Raw genomic sequence first — 16,129 nt, 5'->3', positions numbered from 1 at the left:
GCACTTGCAGGTGACTGATCCCTCATTGGCGTTTGAACACCAGGACTAGGGGTTGGATGGGCGTTTAATGCCAATTTTCCACCCTTTTCTAGCATTTGAACGCCAGAACTAGGCATGGAATGGGCGTTTAACGCCAGTTTTCACCACTTTCTGGCGTTTGAACGCTAGTAGTGGGTATCCACTGGGCGTTTGACGCCAATTTTTCACCCTTTTCTGGCGTTTGAACGATAGAAGTATTCCTCTCTGGACTCTTAATGTCCTCAGAGGGATTTTGAGAAGTGGTTTGGTCATCCTCTGTCAGTTGTTCCTTTTTTGACTTTCTGTTACCTTGAGCTGAATTATTCAATGTCTTCCCACTCCTTAATTGAATAGCTTGGCATTCTTTTGTTATCTGTTTAGGTAGCTGTTGTCTTGCCTGATCCAATTGTGCTTTCATATTCTGGTTATCATTTTTAGTGTCTTAGAGCATCTCCTTGAATTCTGCAAACTGTTCTGTTATAATAAGCAATTGCTGATTGAGTTCAGCAACTTGTTCTTGAGGACTAAGTTCAGTGGATACTGCTTTAGCCTCTTCTTTCGGGGAGGACTCACTGCTTAAGTACAGATGCTGATTTCTAGCAACTGTATCAATGAGCTCTTGAGCCTCTTTAATTGTCTTTCTCATGTGTATAGATCCACCAGCTGAGTGATCTAGAGATATTTGAGCTTTTTTTGTAAGCCCGTAGTAAAAGATGTCTAACTGCACCCACTATGAAAACATTTCAGAGGGTCATTTCCTTAGCATCCCTTTGTACCTCTCCCAGGCGTTATAAAGGGATTCACCATCCTCTTGTTTAAAGCCTTGGATGTCTAGCATTAGCTGTGTCATCCTTTTTGGAGGGAAATATTGATTCAAGAATTTGTCTAATAACTATTTTCATATTCTTATGCTTGCTGTGGGTTGGTTATTTAACCACCTCTTAGCTTGATCTTTTACAGCAAATGGAAACAGTAATAATCTGTAGACATCTTGATCTACTTCCTTGTCACATACTGTGTCAGCAATTTGCAAGAACTGTGCCAGAAACTCAGTAGATTCTTCCTGTGGAAGACCAGAATACTGGCAATTTTGCTGCACCATGACAATGAGCTGAGGATTTAGCTCAAAACTACTTGCTCTGATGGGAGGTATACAGATGCTACTCCCATATGCAGCAGTAATGGGGTTAGCATATGACCCCAGAGTCCTTCTAGACTGTTCATTTCCACTTTGGTCCATGATGGAAAAAAGAGAATTGATGTGAATTGCAAATAAAATATATTTTTATTTTTATTTTATTTAATTAAAAATAACCGAATAAGTAAAAAAATAAGATAAAATAAAATAAAATAATTAGGATCTAAAATATAAATCTCGAAAACTAAGAGAAAAAGGAAAAATAAATTCTAAAACTAAAATAATTACTTAATTAAGAAGATTTGAAAAACTTTGGATATGATTTTTGAAAAGGGATTTTAAATTTTGAAATTTCAAAACTAAAATGAGATAGAATAAAAATTTCTAAAATAAAAATCTGAATTTTTAAATGAGATTTTCGAAAATTCAATTAAATAACTATGAAAGATATTTTTGAATTCAATGAGAAAAGAGAAAAATAATAAAATGATACCAAACTTAGAAGTTTTTTTGATCAAAACAAAGGAAACAAACAGAAAAACTTTGAATATCAAGACGAACACTGAGAGAAACTTTTAAAAAATTTTTTTAAGAAAACAAAAATACAAAGGACACCAAACTTAAAAATTTTTATACTTTGAGCACTAATGATTTGAAAAAAATGAGAGAAAAATAAAATTATGCAATTGACACCAAACTTAAAATATGAAACTAAACTCAAACAGAAGACTAAATTATGAAGTTATTGGTTTTGAAGATTTTCGAAAATAATTAAGAAAATAAAATAAGGATTTTAAAATTTTAACCAAAAACAATAATAGAAGACTCTAAACCAAAAAGAAAAATTTTTCCTAATCTAAGCAACAAAATAAACCGTCAGTTGTCCAAACTCGAACAATCCCCGGTAACGGCGCCAAAAACTTGGTGCACGAAATTATAAATCACACTTTTCACAACTCGTACCACTAACCAGCAAGTGCACTGGGTCGTCCAAGTAATACCTTACGTGAGTAAGGGTCGATCCCACGGAGATTGTTGGCTTGATGCAAGCTATGGTTATTTTGTGACTCTTAGTCAGGAAATTAGTAATAAAAATGGTTGGGTTTATGAAGAGTAAATAACATAAAATAAATAATACTTGTTATGCAGTAATGGAGAATAGGTTAAGGTTTTGGAGATACTCTGTCTTCTGAATCTCTGCTTTCCTACTGTCTTCTTCTTCACGCACGCAAGGCTCCTTCCATGGCAAGCTGTATGTTGGTAGATCACCGTTGTCAATGGCTACCATTCAATTTAAAATTGTTGAAGATGACGATAACGAAAAGAAGAAGAAGAAGAAGAAGAAGAAGAAGAAGAAGAAGAAGAAGAAGAAGAAGAAGAATAAGAAGAAGAAGAAGAAGGAGGAGGAGGGAAGAAGAACTTGTGTGCGTGAACTTAGAAGAAGCGGCAACAGGAGCGCGAAAAAAATGTGTGCGCGTGTATATAAATGACTTGGTTTGACTTTGTTGCTAATATAACTTAAATGAGGAGCATTATTCTAAAATTAATTACTTCAATTAATCAACCTTTTGGTTTTCACTCAGCGATTTCTAATTTGACTTTGTGTTGCCATGTGTTCTTTTTTCTTGCGTATCTTCCCATTGCTTATATTACTTCATTTATTATTCTTGACTGCATCAAAATCAATGTGTGGATATTTGTTCTTTTAATCATACTGAATTCAATCAATTGACATAACAATTTTACTCCTATTTACAGCTCTTTACCCCGTGTGTATGCGTGGGGTAGACATGCTAGTTTATGTAAAAAATCTCAACTCATATGTTTTTATTACGCTTCCTATTTCACAAAGTCAAATAGTGACGCAAGATACTTATAGAATGAAAATTTTTCCATTGTTCATCATCACACCATGTGAAACTAAGAGTATCCTACAATCATCAATTGTCATAATTTTTTAATACCTATTTAAATTTTTCTTCAATGGAGAACCTTTTAGAACAGCTTTCATGCTTTGAGAATCTTTAAAACATACAAAGTGTACTAGAGTTTTTCCATTTGGGTAGACTGCAAAAACACTTGTCCCTATTTTTTTTTGGCACAAAGAACATAAGTCATCCCCAGTTATCTCCAAAACTACTTTTCTCTTCTCATAGAGTTCATCTTTCACCTGTGCAAAAAGATATTTGAATCATGATAAGGAAGTAACAAGACAGAAGCGTGATTAAGGTATACAATAAATCCCCTTATAAGCAAGAAATCCATATATTCTCTACCCCAATTTTGAGAGCCAATATAAATCTTAATTTCTTTTACATGCTTACCTGTAGGTTCTCACTTTGTCTCAATCTCTTGATAACTGAGCAATTACGATGTACTTCACTAGATTTTCTCAGAAGAGGCCCAAGAAACGGAAGCAAGTTCTGTATATTAACACAATTTTCTTTACCAAATAATGTCTTATCAAACAAAATTTTCTCCCACCAAAATAGACACTAATAAAATGTTGGAGCAATAAGAATGAGGTTACATGCTCTTTTGTTGTGCTATGTATTAAGAATAAGATAAGAGATTAAGAAATCATAACTAATATACAACTCAATGTAACCATATTCATGCAGCAATTCTAGCATCAACAAAATCTAGGGAGATTCCACTCTTAGTTTTCCAAATTAAACTATAAAGAAAGGAAGGTTAATTAAAATATACATTCTAAATATTACCTGAAGTTTCGTATGTTTTGGCAAAAGTTTAAGGGCCAGGGCTCCATTGATTCTATCCCATCTACGACTCAACAAATGAAGGACATCATCAACCATGATAGAAGTATCTCCTTCCCCAATGAATTCATCCTCATCAACATCACTTTTGCCACTATTAGTCTTGTTTAAATTAGCCTTTGTGTCCTCTGCAATCTCTATCGCAGCAATTTTCTTTGATCCTCGGTTTCTTGTCTTTGTTAATTTTGAATTAGTCCTTGAAATTGTTGGCTTTTTGGGGACTAATAGATTTGTAATTTTCTTTTCAAAGTTATTCGTTGATCTTCGTGGATTCAAATATATTTGCAGAAGCATCAAGTATATGTTGCTAGGAGATTTCACAGAAGGGTTAAGTATAGACTCATAAACCCGGTCACAATATGATAATGCAAGTTCTGGAGCTTGAAGCTACAAATCAAAAGTAAAGTCATTATTTCCCTCAACACACTCAAAATTAAATATGTGGTTTATATAAGAGACCATCATATGAGGCAATTAAAGCTCAGCATAATGGGGTTTACAAAGCATGACTACAAATAAAACTTCCATTTTGCAAACATAATGCTAGTTGTGAATAGAATATTAACTTTAAATAATATTTACTTCATATTAATATATTATACAGTATGATAGGGTTCATAAAAATAACTTCATATACCTTATGAACATACAAAGACAATGTCAATTCATGCTGTTTCATTTTTCCCAACAATATTGCACGCTCTTCATACAAAGCATCTGGTGGAAGACGTTTCAGCAAAGCATCTGGTTGGTAACCTGATAAACTCTCTAAGGCAGACAATAACTTTTTTCTTTTTGGGGAGTGCATTTTCTCATCCCATTTTTGTTTAGAAGTTAAGTTAGCATACCAGTCAAGCACTTCTGAAAGATATATGTTTACCTACATTGCAAGAACAAGGAGAAATTTATTTTTTGTTTAATAATATTTAGCAGCTAAATACATTAGGAAAAAATTTACAATTTATTTTCATTAGGTTCTCATATCCTTTTGACACATCCCCAACTATAAGAAATAGAATAGTTTCAACCCTTAATCGCATAAAGGAATTATATCAGACACCAGAGGTCCTCACCAATTCATCTTGTAAATTTCCAATTATGGCATCCTCATGTGTTGCATGCATGAGCTCCAAAAAAATGGCTTGCATGTTTGGAGCATGTTGCTTCAAATATGCATTCACCATTTCTGCTGGGATATCTCCAGATAGAAATAACTCAATAGTCTGATTAGGGCAGCTTTCAAGAACTAGCATTGAGAACTCCAGAACAAGTACGGGATCTGTTCCACACAATGGCTGCAACAAATGCCCCTCAAAAAAAATCATTGAGTGCAAGTAACCAATTATCTATGAATAATATTAATTAAATAAAGAATTTAAGTTTAGTTAGAGTTTTAAGCAAATATTATCCATGCACAGTATGAATCGATTAAACTCAATTCGTTTACAACACAACTTTTTTAGTGGTGCTAAATGTTACATGAGGAAGGTAAGTAATTTAGCTAATCAACTTACGCTAACACTAGTCCGATAAAACTATTGCAATCAAATGTTTGATAACTAAGTGTCGTTTAATTAGCACTTGGAAGTAAAATACAGAAGAATCATTTGATATTTGTTTAGGTTTAGAGCTTAAGAGGAATTATACATGGAAAAATAACACATTCACAATTGTTGTGCACTTAATATTTGATCACAAATTACATAATATGGTACATTTAGACATTCTTGCTTCATAACCACTTTTTAAAAGAAGTTATTGTTTCAAGAAAGCAAATATTTAGTCATATAGACCATTTAAAAAATTAAAGCGAGAAAACTAAGAACAAAATTGTCAAAGTTAAAAAATTTACCTTGAGATATTCAATCATGGTCTCAGGCTTGAACTTATGTGAAATATCAGACTCACAAGTCCTAGATGCTTCCACCAATTTGTGAACAAGTTTAAGAGCTTCCCGATGCATTGAATTGCACTTGTATAGTTCTAATAAAGCAATATGATAGTTCCCTTCTTGTAGTATCTCTTCACATATTTTCAAATCACAGTAGTTAACACCTTTCAGTAATTCTTCAGCCATGAGAGATTGTCCAGTAAGCAAGAATGCTTGGAGCAGAGCAGTATCCAAAATTGAAGCAATCTCTCGGGCTTGTGAACTAATAGGTACGGTAGTGTGCCCCTTTTCAGAATAATTTACTAAACGAAGTTAGAATGACTGTGATTAAAAAGTACTATTTCATTGTTTTCATAATTGTATAAGGATTAATAATATCATATCTCCAATTGGCATCATTTATTCCATCAAAGACATACATAGTATTTTCATTTAATTCGTGTCATTTTCTTTTGTTTGTAACATATAATGTAGTCAAAAATACATTAAGATATAAATTATAGCATATCTATCCCAAAAGCATTATTATAATGAACATTGGTTGAGTTGAGAGGTTCATATTATTATACCTTGCTTGTTTTCTTTACTCTATTACTGTTATGGGATGTAAAGTTATCTCCAACTGCATCCAAAACAACTTCCTCAGTTCCCTCTGCAGTGGCCTTTTCAATAACATTACTTCTCTTCTTTTGCAAAAACTTTATGAGAGCCATTAGCATGTTATAGCTCATCTTTTTGGACTCTAATGCTGCATTCTCGTTAGACTCTAATGTATTAGATGTTGGAGAATGTTCGGTATCATCTGATACTCCTGAAGAGCCTCTAGAAAGATATGAATCATCACCAGAAATGTCAACAAGCTTTTCTGGCTCAGGAATAATAGATGTCTTTGGAAGGATAATCGATGGATACAAAGAAAGCACATAAACTATTTCTACTTGAGATTCCAGAAAATGTTCCATCGCCTCTTCATAACTTTGATTGTCAAAGAGGAAGTGGGCATATCTGTAATATAATGTGGTAAAATACTTTAACCATTATGAAAATTACTAAATACACAATAGTAAATTTTTCATCAAGAGATTCTGCTAAATTACCCCCCCCACAAAGGCATCGTTATCACAACTGAAGGCATTGTTATCTACTATATTTTTAACCCCCATAAACTATATTTATAATAGTGAAGGGCTTGTACAAAGCAATATGATGAAATCGGATTTTATTCTAACCACAACTTCACAAATTCCTACCCTTTTATACCAAAACTTCAATTAATAGTCAAGATTTTAGTATAAATACAAAATTGGATTGCCAGTTAATTGCTTTTGAGAAAATTTGATAGAATAATAGATACAAAAATGAAGGATATTATCCTATCTTTTTTAAGTGAAAATCTTGTATTGGCAAGGAACCTTATATGAATTGAAGCCTCCTTTGAAGCACGAAGACTTGAATCTTCAGGTGGAAGGAGGTTGCACAAGGATAAGGCTTCTTCAAAGTTGCCAGAGGCTGATAATTGAACAATCTGGAACAATATATCAAAATTCTTAACTTATTGACAAGCAATAGAACACATGAAAGATATTATAAGATGACAAATTCCTTGTAAAGTAATTTTTCAGTGTTTTCTGAATAAATTGATTCTAAAATATTAAGGTAACCACTACCTGCGCTCCAAGAGGAACAGGGAAGAGACCATAAACAGAATTATCTAAGGCAAGAATCACATAATTGTTTCTTTGGTGAATATGGCGTACATTTCGAAGAACTACTGTTTGTATTAGTGCATATGGACCCCGTAAAGATCGGATCTGAAAAATACAAGAAATTCATAGACATTAATGTATGAACCTCTCGTGCACTATGAAAAGATCCATAAATTACTTCTTGAATAAATCAATAGTTCCCTAACAAATGCATAATTACCTCCACAAATCTAGGTAGCAGTGCAATAGCATATGGCTTTTGAGTTACAACTTCTATTGGAGCTTCAGACCAACAAATCCTACCCTCTGGAATAAGTTTCCTATTTTGATCCACCAACACTCCAATGTTCTCCTAAAAATTGCATCATTAGAATTTTTATGCATCTGAGTTAAGAAAATGAACAATAAGGATGTAGGATGAATTAAAAAATTGATCACAAACTAAAATAAAATAGAGTAATATTTTTTGCTGTTGATAGAATTTAATTTTTATCTTCCCCAAACTCGATGCCTAATGCTAACTTTGAGGTTCTTTTTTCTAAGGCATGAAGTTTAGAAAAATGGTTTTCTAAAGTTGTATTGTATTATGAACTCTAAATTTTTAAATAAAAATAAAATATAATTGAACACATTTTCCAAGAACATCTGTTGATGTTGTAACATATAAACTACTATTTATATAATCTACAACTCTAAATTCTAAACCCTAAAACTTCTAATATAGAATATCTTAAGTCAAAGAAAACTTTTATGTTAAGTTTTTGCATGAGTATAATTGAGTACTTGATGCAATACTATAAATTGCATGAAAACCATGGAAGGGAGAACATATACCAACATAGAAAATTCTTATATCCCTGTCCAAAATGATCTCAATGCCAACATATTCTAAAGCATTCATTACATAATCTAAATATATCATTCGCTATATAATTCGTTATGATGGTCAGAGTTTAAAATGGAAAAGGAAGCCAACATATATATAGTTTGCTAACAAAGACATGAATACCTTTCCAAGAAGAAGTTCTCCAGAAGGAAGAGGAACCACTAAAGGCGGTGCTAGTCTGCCAGAAGTAAACATCTCAGATAACGAGCCATTCATAGCATTCAAAATCACATACTCTTTTCTAATCCCCAAACATATATTCTCCCCAACCCAACACATGGACTTCACCATATCAGGAACACCATGGTCTTTCACTTCCACAAATCCTTTACCTCCTGCAAACCAATAATGTTGATCATATTCAGAAAAAAAGAACATTAATAGTAGTAGATGAAACAAATAACTATAAATTATTTTGGGACTTGTTGTATCTAATAGTTTCCTTCTAACTAACTTTAATAGTACAATCAGATCAAACCAAATAGCAAGTAAATCACTAATTGAAGCACGTGTTAAAAGGAACTATATCACATGTTTCAATAACATAGTTTCTCAAAACATAAAAACTAAATCACATCACCATTTTAAGCATAAATTTGAATTACATGGAGAACAAATCTTAAGTATTGTATAACATCACATCACTAATAGAAATTATTTCTAAAATCGGGTTAAAAAATGTTTTCTTTTTCTTTTTTATTTAAAAAAGAGGATTTAACGGCCATTATGTTCGTGTGAGCTCGAACCTCAACTGCACGTGAAATGTTTCATCAATGCTTGCAAAAGAAAATTACAAGAACTAAAGAAAATAGTGTCATGAATTACCATCATGTTTGAAAATACAAACTCGCTTTTGCCTCGCAAAGCATAAATAACCTCTGCTATCGTCCCAACAGAAGAGATTGGCACCCTTGGCCTTGCCGATGACGGTGACAGTTTCAAAACTGGGGAGGCCATAAATGGCTATGGATTCAGAAAGTGCAAAAAGGAACCCCTTGGACTCCACAACTTCCAATGCCACCACAGGCCGTTTTGCAAAGCTTTTTATGTTTTTCTCCAGTGTGTAAGGCTCCTTACGAACTTCCTTTGGTGGTGGCGGTGGTGGCGCATAGATTCGGAGAGATCCATCAGAGCAGCCAAGGAGGATTTTGGAGCCATAGGATTCGACAGATTCGATCTTGGAATCACAATCATAGAGGAGTTCGAAGCTATCGTAGGCATTGTGCACCATTTTTGGCTTCTTCTACTCTACTGAAAATTGTTAACGCTTCTCGTGAAGGAGAATGACAATGTTCAGTTCAATTCATTTTAGGGAATGATATTGATTTAATTGGGAAATGACATCATTTGATGGGTGGAAGTATGTTAATGTAGTTTTAGGTTGGGACAAGAAAAATCGATTTATTTGATCGTGCAAAATGGAATGTGATTTTTGTCGTGACTCACGAGGGAAGGGTACCATTTCCGTTCACATGTTGGTTGTGTAGTGTGTGGACAATTGGCAAATGAAGGCATGCGCATGAGCGCATCCATGCTTTTCGTTAAATATACCTCTAACCATCTCCATGTAAATTGTAAAGCACGCAAGTTTAAAATAATTAACTCCATGATTAAATAATTAATCATATGAAACATAGGTACACATATGCATGCAAAACCTAAAATTAGAAATTCATTATTGACACATACATTTTAAAATAGTCAAAACGTTAAGATTAATTGAAAAAGTCTATGATGTAAAATACTATTATTAAAGACGAATTTTCAACCCAAGAACAATTTCTTGTTTTAATTTATTTTTAAAAAAGTTACTTGCTGCCTAAAAGAAAATATTTGACAAGACATACATAAATTTATCTTAGAATCAAATACTTTTTCATACAGAATTTAATTTTATCCAAATATTAACAATATTTATCAAAAAAATTTATTAAAAAAATTAAACGGATCACCTCCAATTGTTACATTGTTACAAACTAGACTTGTACCCACCCAATGTGCGAAAGATAAAGAAATAAAACTATATAGTATTGTTTTATATAATAATAATCGTTTAATATTTTTTAAATTGTTGCATTGTTTTAAAATAGATTAGAAAATGCATAATTTATTTATATTATATAAAAGTTGATACGAAGGCATTATAAAGTGAAGCTTTGCTATATTACTCTTTCTAATAGTGTCGTTATTCTTACTCTTGTTGAAATAGAATTTTATTTCTTTAAAAGGACATAGCCTTTTTGTATTATAGGTATACAAATATATATTTTTATTTGTTCTTTCCATGTTTTCTTATTGTGATTTGTTTCTTCTTTCTCTTGTATGTCGTTGGAATGATTATTGTCTCTTTCTTAAATATTAATTTTTGGGTGTTCTCTAATGTCTCTTTTTCTACAAAAATTTGTATGCTCTTCATGAGAAGGTTAGTCTTTGATTTTTGTTTACTTCTTTCTCCTTAAAGGTTTGATAGGTGTATCATCTTCTTCGAATAATATTAGTATTAAAAAAGTAAATACTGAAATATTTTTTAAAGAAATATTTGTAATGTATACGACTTTTTAAAAATGAACACCACTAATAATATTTTCAATAATTGAAATTTTTTTCTTATTATTTAGTTGTATTACATCTTTTTATTTGGTGGAATAGTTGCTCAACTTCAGTTCTCTTGGTTAAGAAAAATTTTTATGATTGTATAATTCTAAAACGATTCTTTAAGGTTAAAATAATTCAGTTTGATTTCAACCATGAGTGTTAATTTGCAAGGATTTTGTAATTGTAATGGTGGTCAAGTGTTGTTGTCATCCTAAAGGGTCATTAGATTTATTGCAATTGTACCTACTACTCACAAAATCTACCAAAGTAGTCGTTCGTATGTAACCACCATTTTCATAGTTTTATTTTCATTTGATCAATAGATAAATTTAATTATGCACTGCGTGCTGTGGTAGCTCCAACTAAGAGAGGTAATAGCGCCTGGCTACAGTGAGATAAAATTGGAGAAAGGTAGCAGTTTTCAGTGATTTTCAGTGGCTTCCTCCTCCGGCAGCGAACTACAACAACTACGTGCAACTCGCCGGCGACCATGGCAGCGGTGGAGGGCCCTTCTTCCTCTCTTACGCCTGTCAAAACCCACTTTCTCTCTCCTTCAAGTTCGATATTCTCCTCCATCTTTCCTTTCTCACCTCTATGCACTCTCTTTTCTCTCCCCCGTTGGCTTCTCTCTCTGCTACAGCAACAGTAACGGCGACCAACAATCCTTCCTTTGCCGACGCCATTCTCCCCTTTTCTCCTCTTCTTCTCTTTTGCCTTCAATCTGTCATTTCTCTGCTCCCTCTCCTCTCTTTTCTGTGTGGTGTACATTTTGTGTGAGTGAGAGTGAAGAGAACATTACGCGTGTTTGTTAGTGTTGGTGAAGGTAATGGGTGTTTGTGTGCATGTGTTGGTGTGAGTAGTAAGAGTATACGTGTTAGATAATAGCAGTGTATGTAAAAATAAAGAATTTAGTATTAGAATTAGAAAAAAATATGCATTGGTAATACAAAATTTTTATAAAATTTTTAAATAATAATTTAAAATTAAAATATAATACCATAAAATTATTTTGAAAACACATAAATTTATTCATCAACATACTAATAAATCCAAATATTTATTTTTAATTTAAATTTTAAAATAAACAGGTTAATCATCTTTTATAAATTACAATTTAAACCAAAAAAAATCAATTACTCATTAAATTGTGTAATTTTTGTTTTTTTAATTATCAAAATTTAATTTCAATTATACAAAATATCCAATAATACTAAAGATTACATAACAATCCTAATTAATTTAAATTAAAATTATCATAAAACTAATTTAATTACCTTTAATAAAATAGTTTCTAAAAATAAAAAGCTCAAACTAATAAAATAAATGATAACTTGTTCATAATTGAATTTTAAAAAAATGAGATGTTACACAATGTTTAACTCGGTCTAACGATCCGGACTCATATCAAAAATAAAAATATCTAGGGTTATTATTTACAAAAATAATATTTTATTGATAAATAGTAAAAGATCTTTTCTAGACCAGATAATTACTGGGTCCAAATTCAACTAATCAGAAATTTTTACTAGTACACTTTGCACAATCAAATTGTACCAAAATATTTTAGAGATATTGTGAAGTTGAGATAACTTATCATATCAGTATTATTCGCTAGCAAAATAGCTAGTTGATTAGATAATGTAAAAAAAATGTGCTTAAATAATTACTGCACTTGAAAATTACCTATTAAGGGTAAATATTGGCAACATAATTTTTTCTCTACTTATCAAGCTTCCAAACCTGATTCATCAAAGTTCATAGCTCAAACCCAAGTTCTACTTTGATTAGCCAATTTCTCTCTTTTTACTCTTCACATCTATACCAATTTTGTCAAGGTTTGTCAACAAAATATTCTCCTTTTTCTTAGGTTCAGCGATGATGGTCAATGATGGATAATTCATATCTAAATTTTCTTTCTTCATGAACTATGCTTTAGGACATCCAAAGAATAGAGATTCTTAGCTTTCAAGCTCCAAAGGTAAAAAAATATGTCCCTTTTTTTCTCTACGGAGTTTTAGCCAAGAGGCTATCATGTTCATAAAAAATATTTTTGATTGTAATAAAATTGTGGTTGGTGTTAGTAAGCTCCCCAATGGTGGTTAAGAAGCTTGAAATTGAGATAAGGGTAAAGTTAGATTGTTTGCCCTAAAGTATGTCATAAAAAGCCTTTATGTGTTTGATGATGGCTTGAGTTCCTTTGGGGCGTTGAACGCTAGAAATGGGGTAGTTCTTGGGCGTTCAACGCCCAAAATGGGCAAGCTCCTTTGAAGAAAAGTATAAACCATTATATATTGCTGGAAATCATTGGAAGTTAGCTTTCCGACACCGTTGAAAGCGTGTCATTTGAACCTCTGTAGCTCCAGAAATGCTCGGTTGAGTGCATGGAGGTCAGAATCGGATAGCATCTGCTACGCTTTCCTTGCCTCTGAATCGGACTTTGCCAAATCTCCTCAATTTCATCCCAAAATTACCTGAAATTATCAGAAAACACAACAACTCAAAGTAGAATCCAAAAACGTGAATTTTGCACTTAAACAAAACAAAACAAAACAATATGAAAATGATGCAAAAAAGCGTATAAAATATCCACTCATCAGAACATCAAACTTAAACTGTTGCTTATCCCCAATCAACCAAAAACAAAGTAGGATTAGAAAGAAGAAAAGGATACAATAAATCTCAGAGTTTTCAATGAAGCTCAATTTCAATTGATGAGCGGGGCTTAGTAATCATTTACTTCTGAACAGTTTTGGCATCTCACTATCCTTTGAAGCTCAGAAGTGTTGGCGTCTTTAGGAATTCAGATTTTGGATGATATTATTGACTTTCTTAGTTTAGTTCTTTTTTATTCTTGAACACAGCTTCTTTTTTAGCCTGGCCGTGACCCTAAGCATTTTGTTTTCCCGTATTACCATCAGATACATAAATGCCACAGGCACTTAACTGGATGAACCCAAACGGATTGTGATTCAGCTTTGCTAGAATCCCCAGATAGTGGTACCCAGAGTTCTTAGGCACAAACTTTTGCTTTTGGGATCACGACTTTAACTGCTCAGTTTCAAGCTTTTCACTTGACACCTTCACACCACAAGCATTTAGTTAGGGGAAGGAACTCATTTGAACTTTTTAGGCCAAGGTTTTGTCTCTTTTAGGCCCTCCTAACCATTGATGCTCAAATCCTTGGATCCTTGCTTTTGCCTTTTGGTTTTAAGAGCTATTGGCTTTTTCTTTTTCTTTTTCTTTTTCTTTTTTTTCTCTCTCTCTCTTTCGGTTTTTCTTTCTCTTTTTCTTTTTCTTTTTGCTACTTTTTCTTGCTTCAAGAATCCAATTTTTTTGAATTTTTCAGATTATCAATAATGCTTCACCTTTTCCATTATTCTTTCAAGAGTTAACACACTTTACTCCAACATCAAATATGCACTGTTGATTCATGCATTCAGAAAGTAAAAGTGATGCCACCACATCAAATAATTGGACCATTCTTATTATATAACTTGAGTTCATGCATCTTACTTCTCTTTTTCAAATAAAATTTTTCTTTTAAGCATGGTGAGAGATACATGGAATATTTTATAGCCTTAAGACATAAAAAAAGATGATCATGCACTAAAAACAGGAAACAGGTAATGAAATACAATGGAAAATAGACAAATAACATAAGTAAGCGGGTAATGAAACGTGACCACCTTAATGACGGCGGCTACTGCTCCCTCTAGTGGATCCAATGGAGTGTTTAAGCTCCTCTATGTCTCGTCCTTGCCTTTGCTACTCCTCCCTCATAGCTCTTTGATCTTCTCTTATTTCATGGATGATGGTGGTCTACTCTTGGTGGTCCAACCTTAGTTGATCCATGTTGGAACTTAGTTCTCCTAGAGAAGTATTCAGTTGATCCCAAAAATTTTGGGGAGGAAAATACATTCTTTGAGGCATCTCTGGGATTTCTTGTTGAGGTGGCCCCACATGCTCTTGCTGTGGTCCATGTGCCGGCTCTCTAACATGCTCCATCCTTCTTTTAGTGATGGGCTTGTCCTCCTCAATTGGGATGTCTCCTTCTATGACAATTCCAGCTGAATTGCATAAGTGACATATGAGGTGAGGGAATGCCAACCTTGCTTGGGTGGAGGTTTTGTCCGCCACTTTGTACAATTCTTGAGGTATCATCTCGTGTGCCTCCACCTCATTTCCAAGCATGATGCAATGAATCATGATGGCTCGGTCAATGGTCACTTCAGACCGGTTGCTAGTAGGAATAATAGAGCGTTGGATAAATTCCAACTATCCTCTAGCTACTGGCTTGAGGTCAAGCCTTCTTAGTTGGGAAGGCTTGCCTTGAGCATCCTTTCTCCACTGTGCTCCTCCTACATAAATGTCCGCAAGCACTTGGTCTAGACTTTGGTCAGAGTTGACCCTTCTAGTGTAAGAGTGTGGGTATCCTACCATTTGTGGTAGATTGAGCGCCAATCTGACACTTTTCGGGCTGAAATCCAAGAGCCACTCTCGGACCATGGTGCGCCAATTATTGGGGCGTGGGTACATACTAGTGTCATGCTTTTTAGTGACCCATGTGTTGGCATAGAACTCTTGCACCATTAAGATTCTAACATTTAGGATAGGATTGGTTAGCACTTTCCAATCTCTTCTCCAAATTTCTTGTTGGATTTCTGGGTACTCATCCTTTTTTAGCCTAAAAGGGACCTCGGAGATCACCTTTTTCTTTGCCACTGCTTCATAGAAGTGATCTTGATGTGCTTTGGTGATGAACCTCTTCGTCTCCCAAGGTTTTGAAGCGGAAGCAATTGCTTTTCCTTTCCTCTTTTTAGAGGATTCTCTGACTTTGGGTGCCATTAGTATGATTGGAAAGCAAAAAGCAAAGCTTTTCCAATACCAAATTTAAAAGCTTTGCTTGTCCTCGAGCAAAATAACAAGAAAAGAAGGGAATAGTAGAAGAAAAAAAAAGAAGAGAGGAGGAAAAGGCTTCAGCCATTTGTGTGGGAAAGGGAAGAAGAGTGTTGTGTGAGTAGGAAGGGGGAAATGAGGGGTTATTTTTAGGGCTGTTGTGACTAGGGTTCGGTTATGGGGGAAATGGGTGGGAAAGTTTTGAATTTGAAGTGGGAG

The 16,129-nt window shown here is 33.6% G+C and overlaps 1 protein-coding gene across 2 annotated transcripts; it reads right to left on the bottom strand.

Moving 5' to 3' along the window:
• Positions 1-3,032: 3,032 nt before the first annotated feature.
• LOC112773112 (vacuolar sorting protein 39) lies at positions 3,033-9,791 on the bottom strand. 2 transcript variants are annotated; one of them, XM_025818152.3, is made up of 12 exons: positions 9,245-9,791; positions 8,543-8,754; positions 7,754-7,885; positions 7,495-7,638; positions 7,240-7,352; positions 6,397-6,832; positions 5,789-6,112; positions 5,010-5,231; positions 4,574-4,816; positions 3,880-4,323; positions 3,481-3,579; positions 3,033-3,326 (listed from the first exon to the last, which is right to left on the bottom strand). In XM_025818152.3, exons 1-12 carry the CDS (start codon positions 9,648-9,650, stop codon positions 3,114-3,116), a joined length of 2,988 nt encoding a protein of 995 aa, XP_025673937.1. In that variant the 5' UTR covers positions 9,651-9,791; the 3' UTR covers positions 3,033-3,113. The 2 variants fall into 2 exon arrangements, with proteins under 2 accessions (XP_025673937.1, XP_072081792.1); XM_072225691.1 differs by lacking the exon at positions 3,481-3,579.
• Between the last annotated feature and the right edge of the window lie 6,338 nt (positions 9,792-16,129).

This window comes from Arachis hypogaea, chromosome 18 (assembly GCF_003086295.3).
Source record: "Arachis hypogaea cultivar Tifrunner chromosome 18, arahy.Tifrunner.gnm2.J5K5, whole genome shotgun sequence".
Taxonomy (NCBI): Eukaryota; Viridiplantae; Streptophyta; class Magnoliopsida; order Fabales; family Fabaceae; genus Arachis; species Arachis hypogaea.
Note: the sequence above shows the minus strand (reverse complement) of the source record. Positions and strands in the feature narration are given on the sequence as shown.

Coding starts and splice junctions, on each gene's coding strand:
- LOC112773112 (XM_025818152.3), bottom strand. CDS start 9,650: ATGGTGCACAATGCCTACGATAGCTTCGAACTCCTCTATGATTGTGAT. Junction 7,639..7,753: donor TGCTACCTAGATTTGTGGAG/GTAATTATGCAT, acceptor TGTATTTTTCAG/ATCCGATCTTTACGGGGTCC. Junction 3,580..3,879: donor CAAAACATACGAAACTTCAG/GTAATATTTAGA, acceptor GTTAATATACAG/AACTTGCTTCCGTTTCTTGG.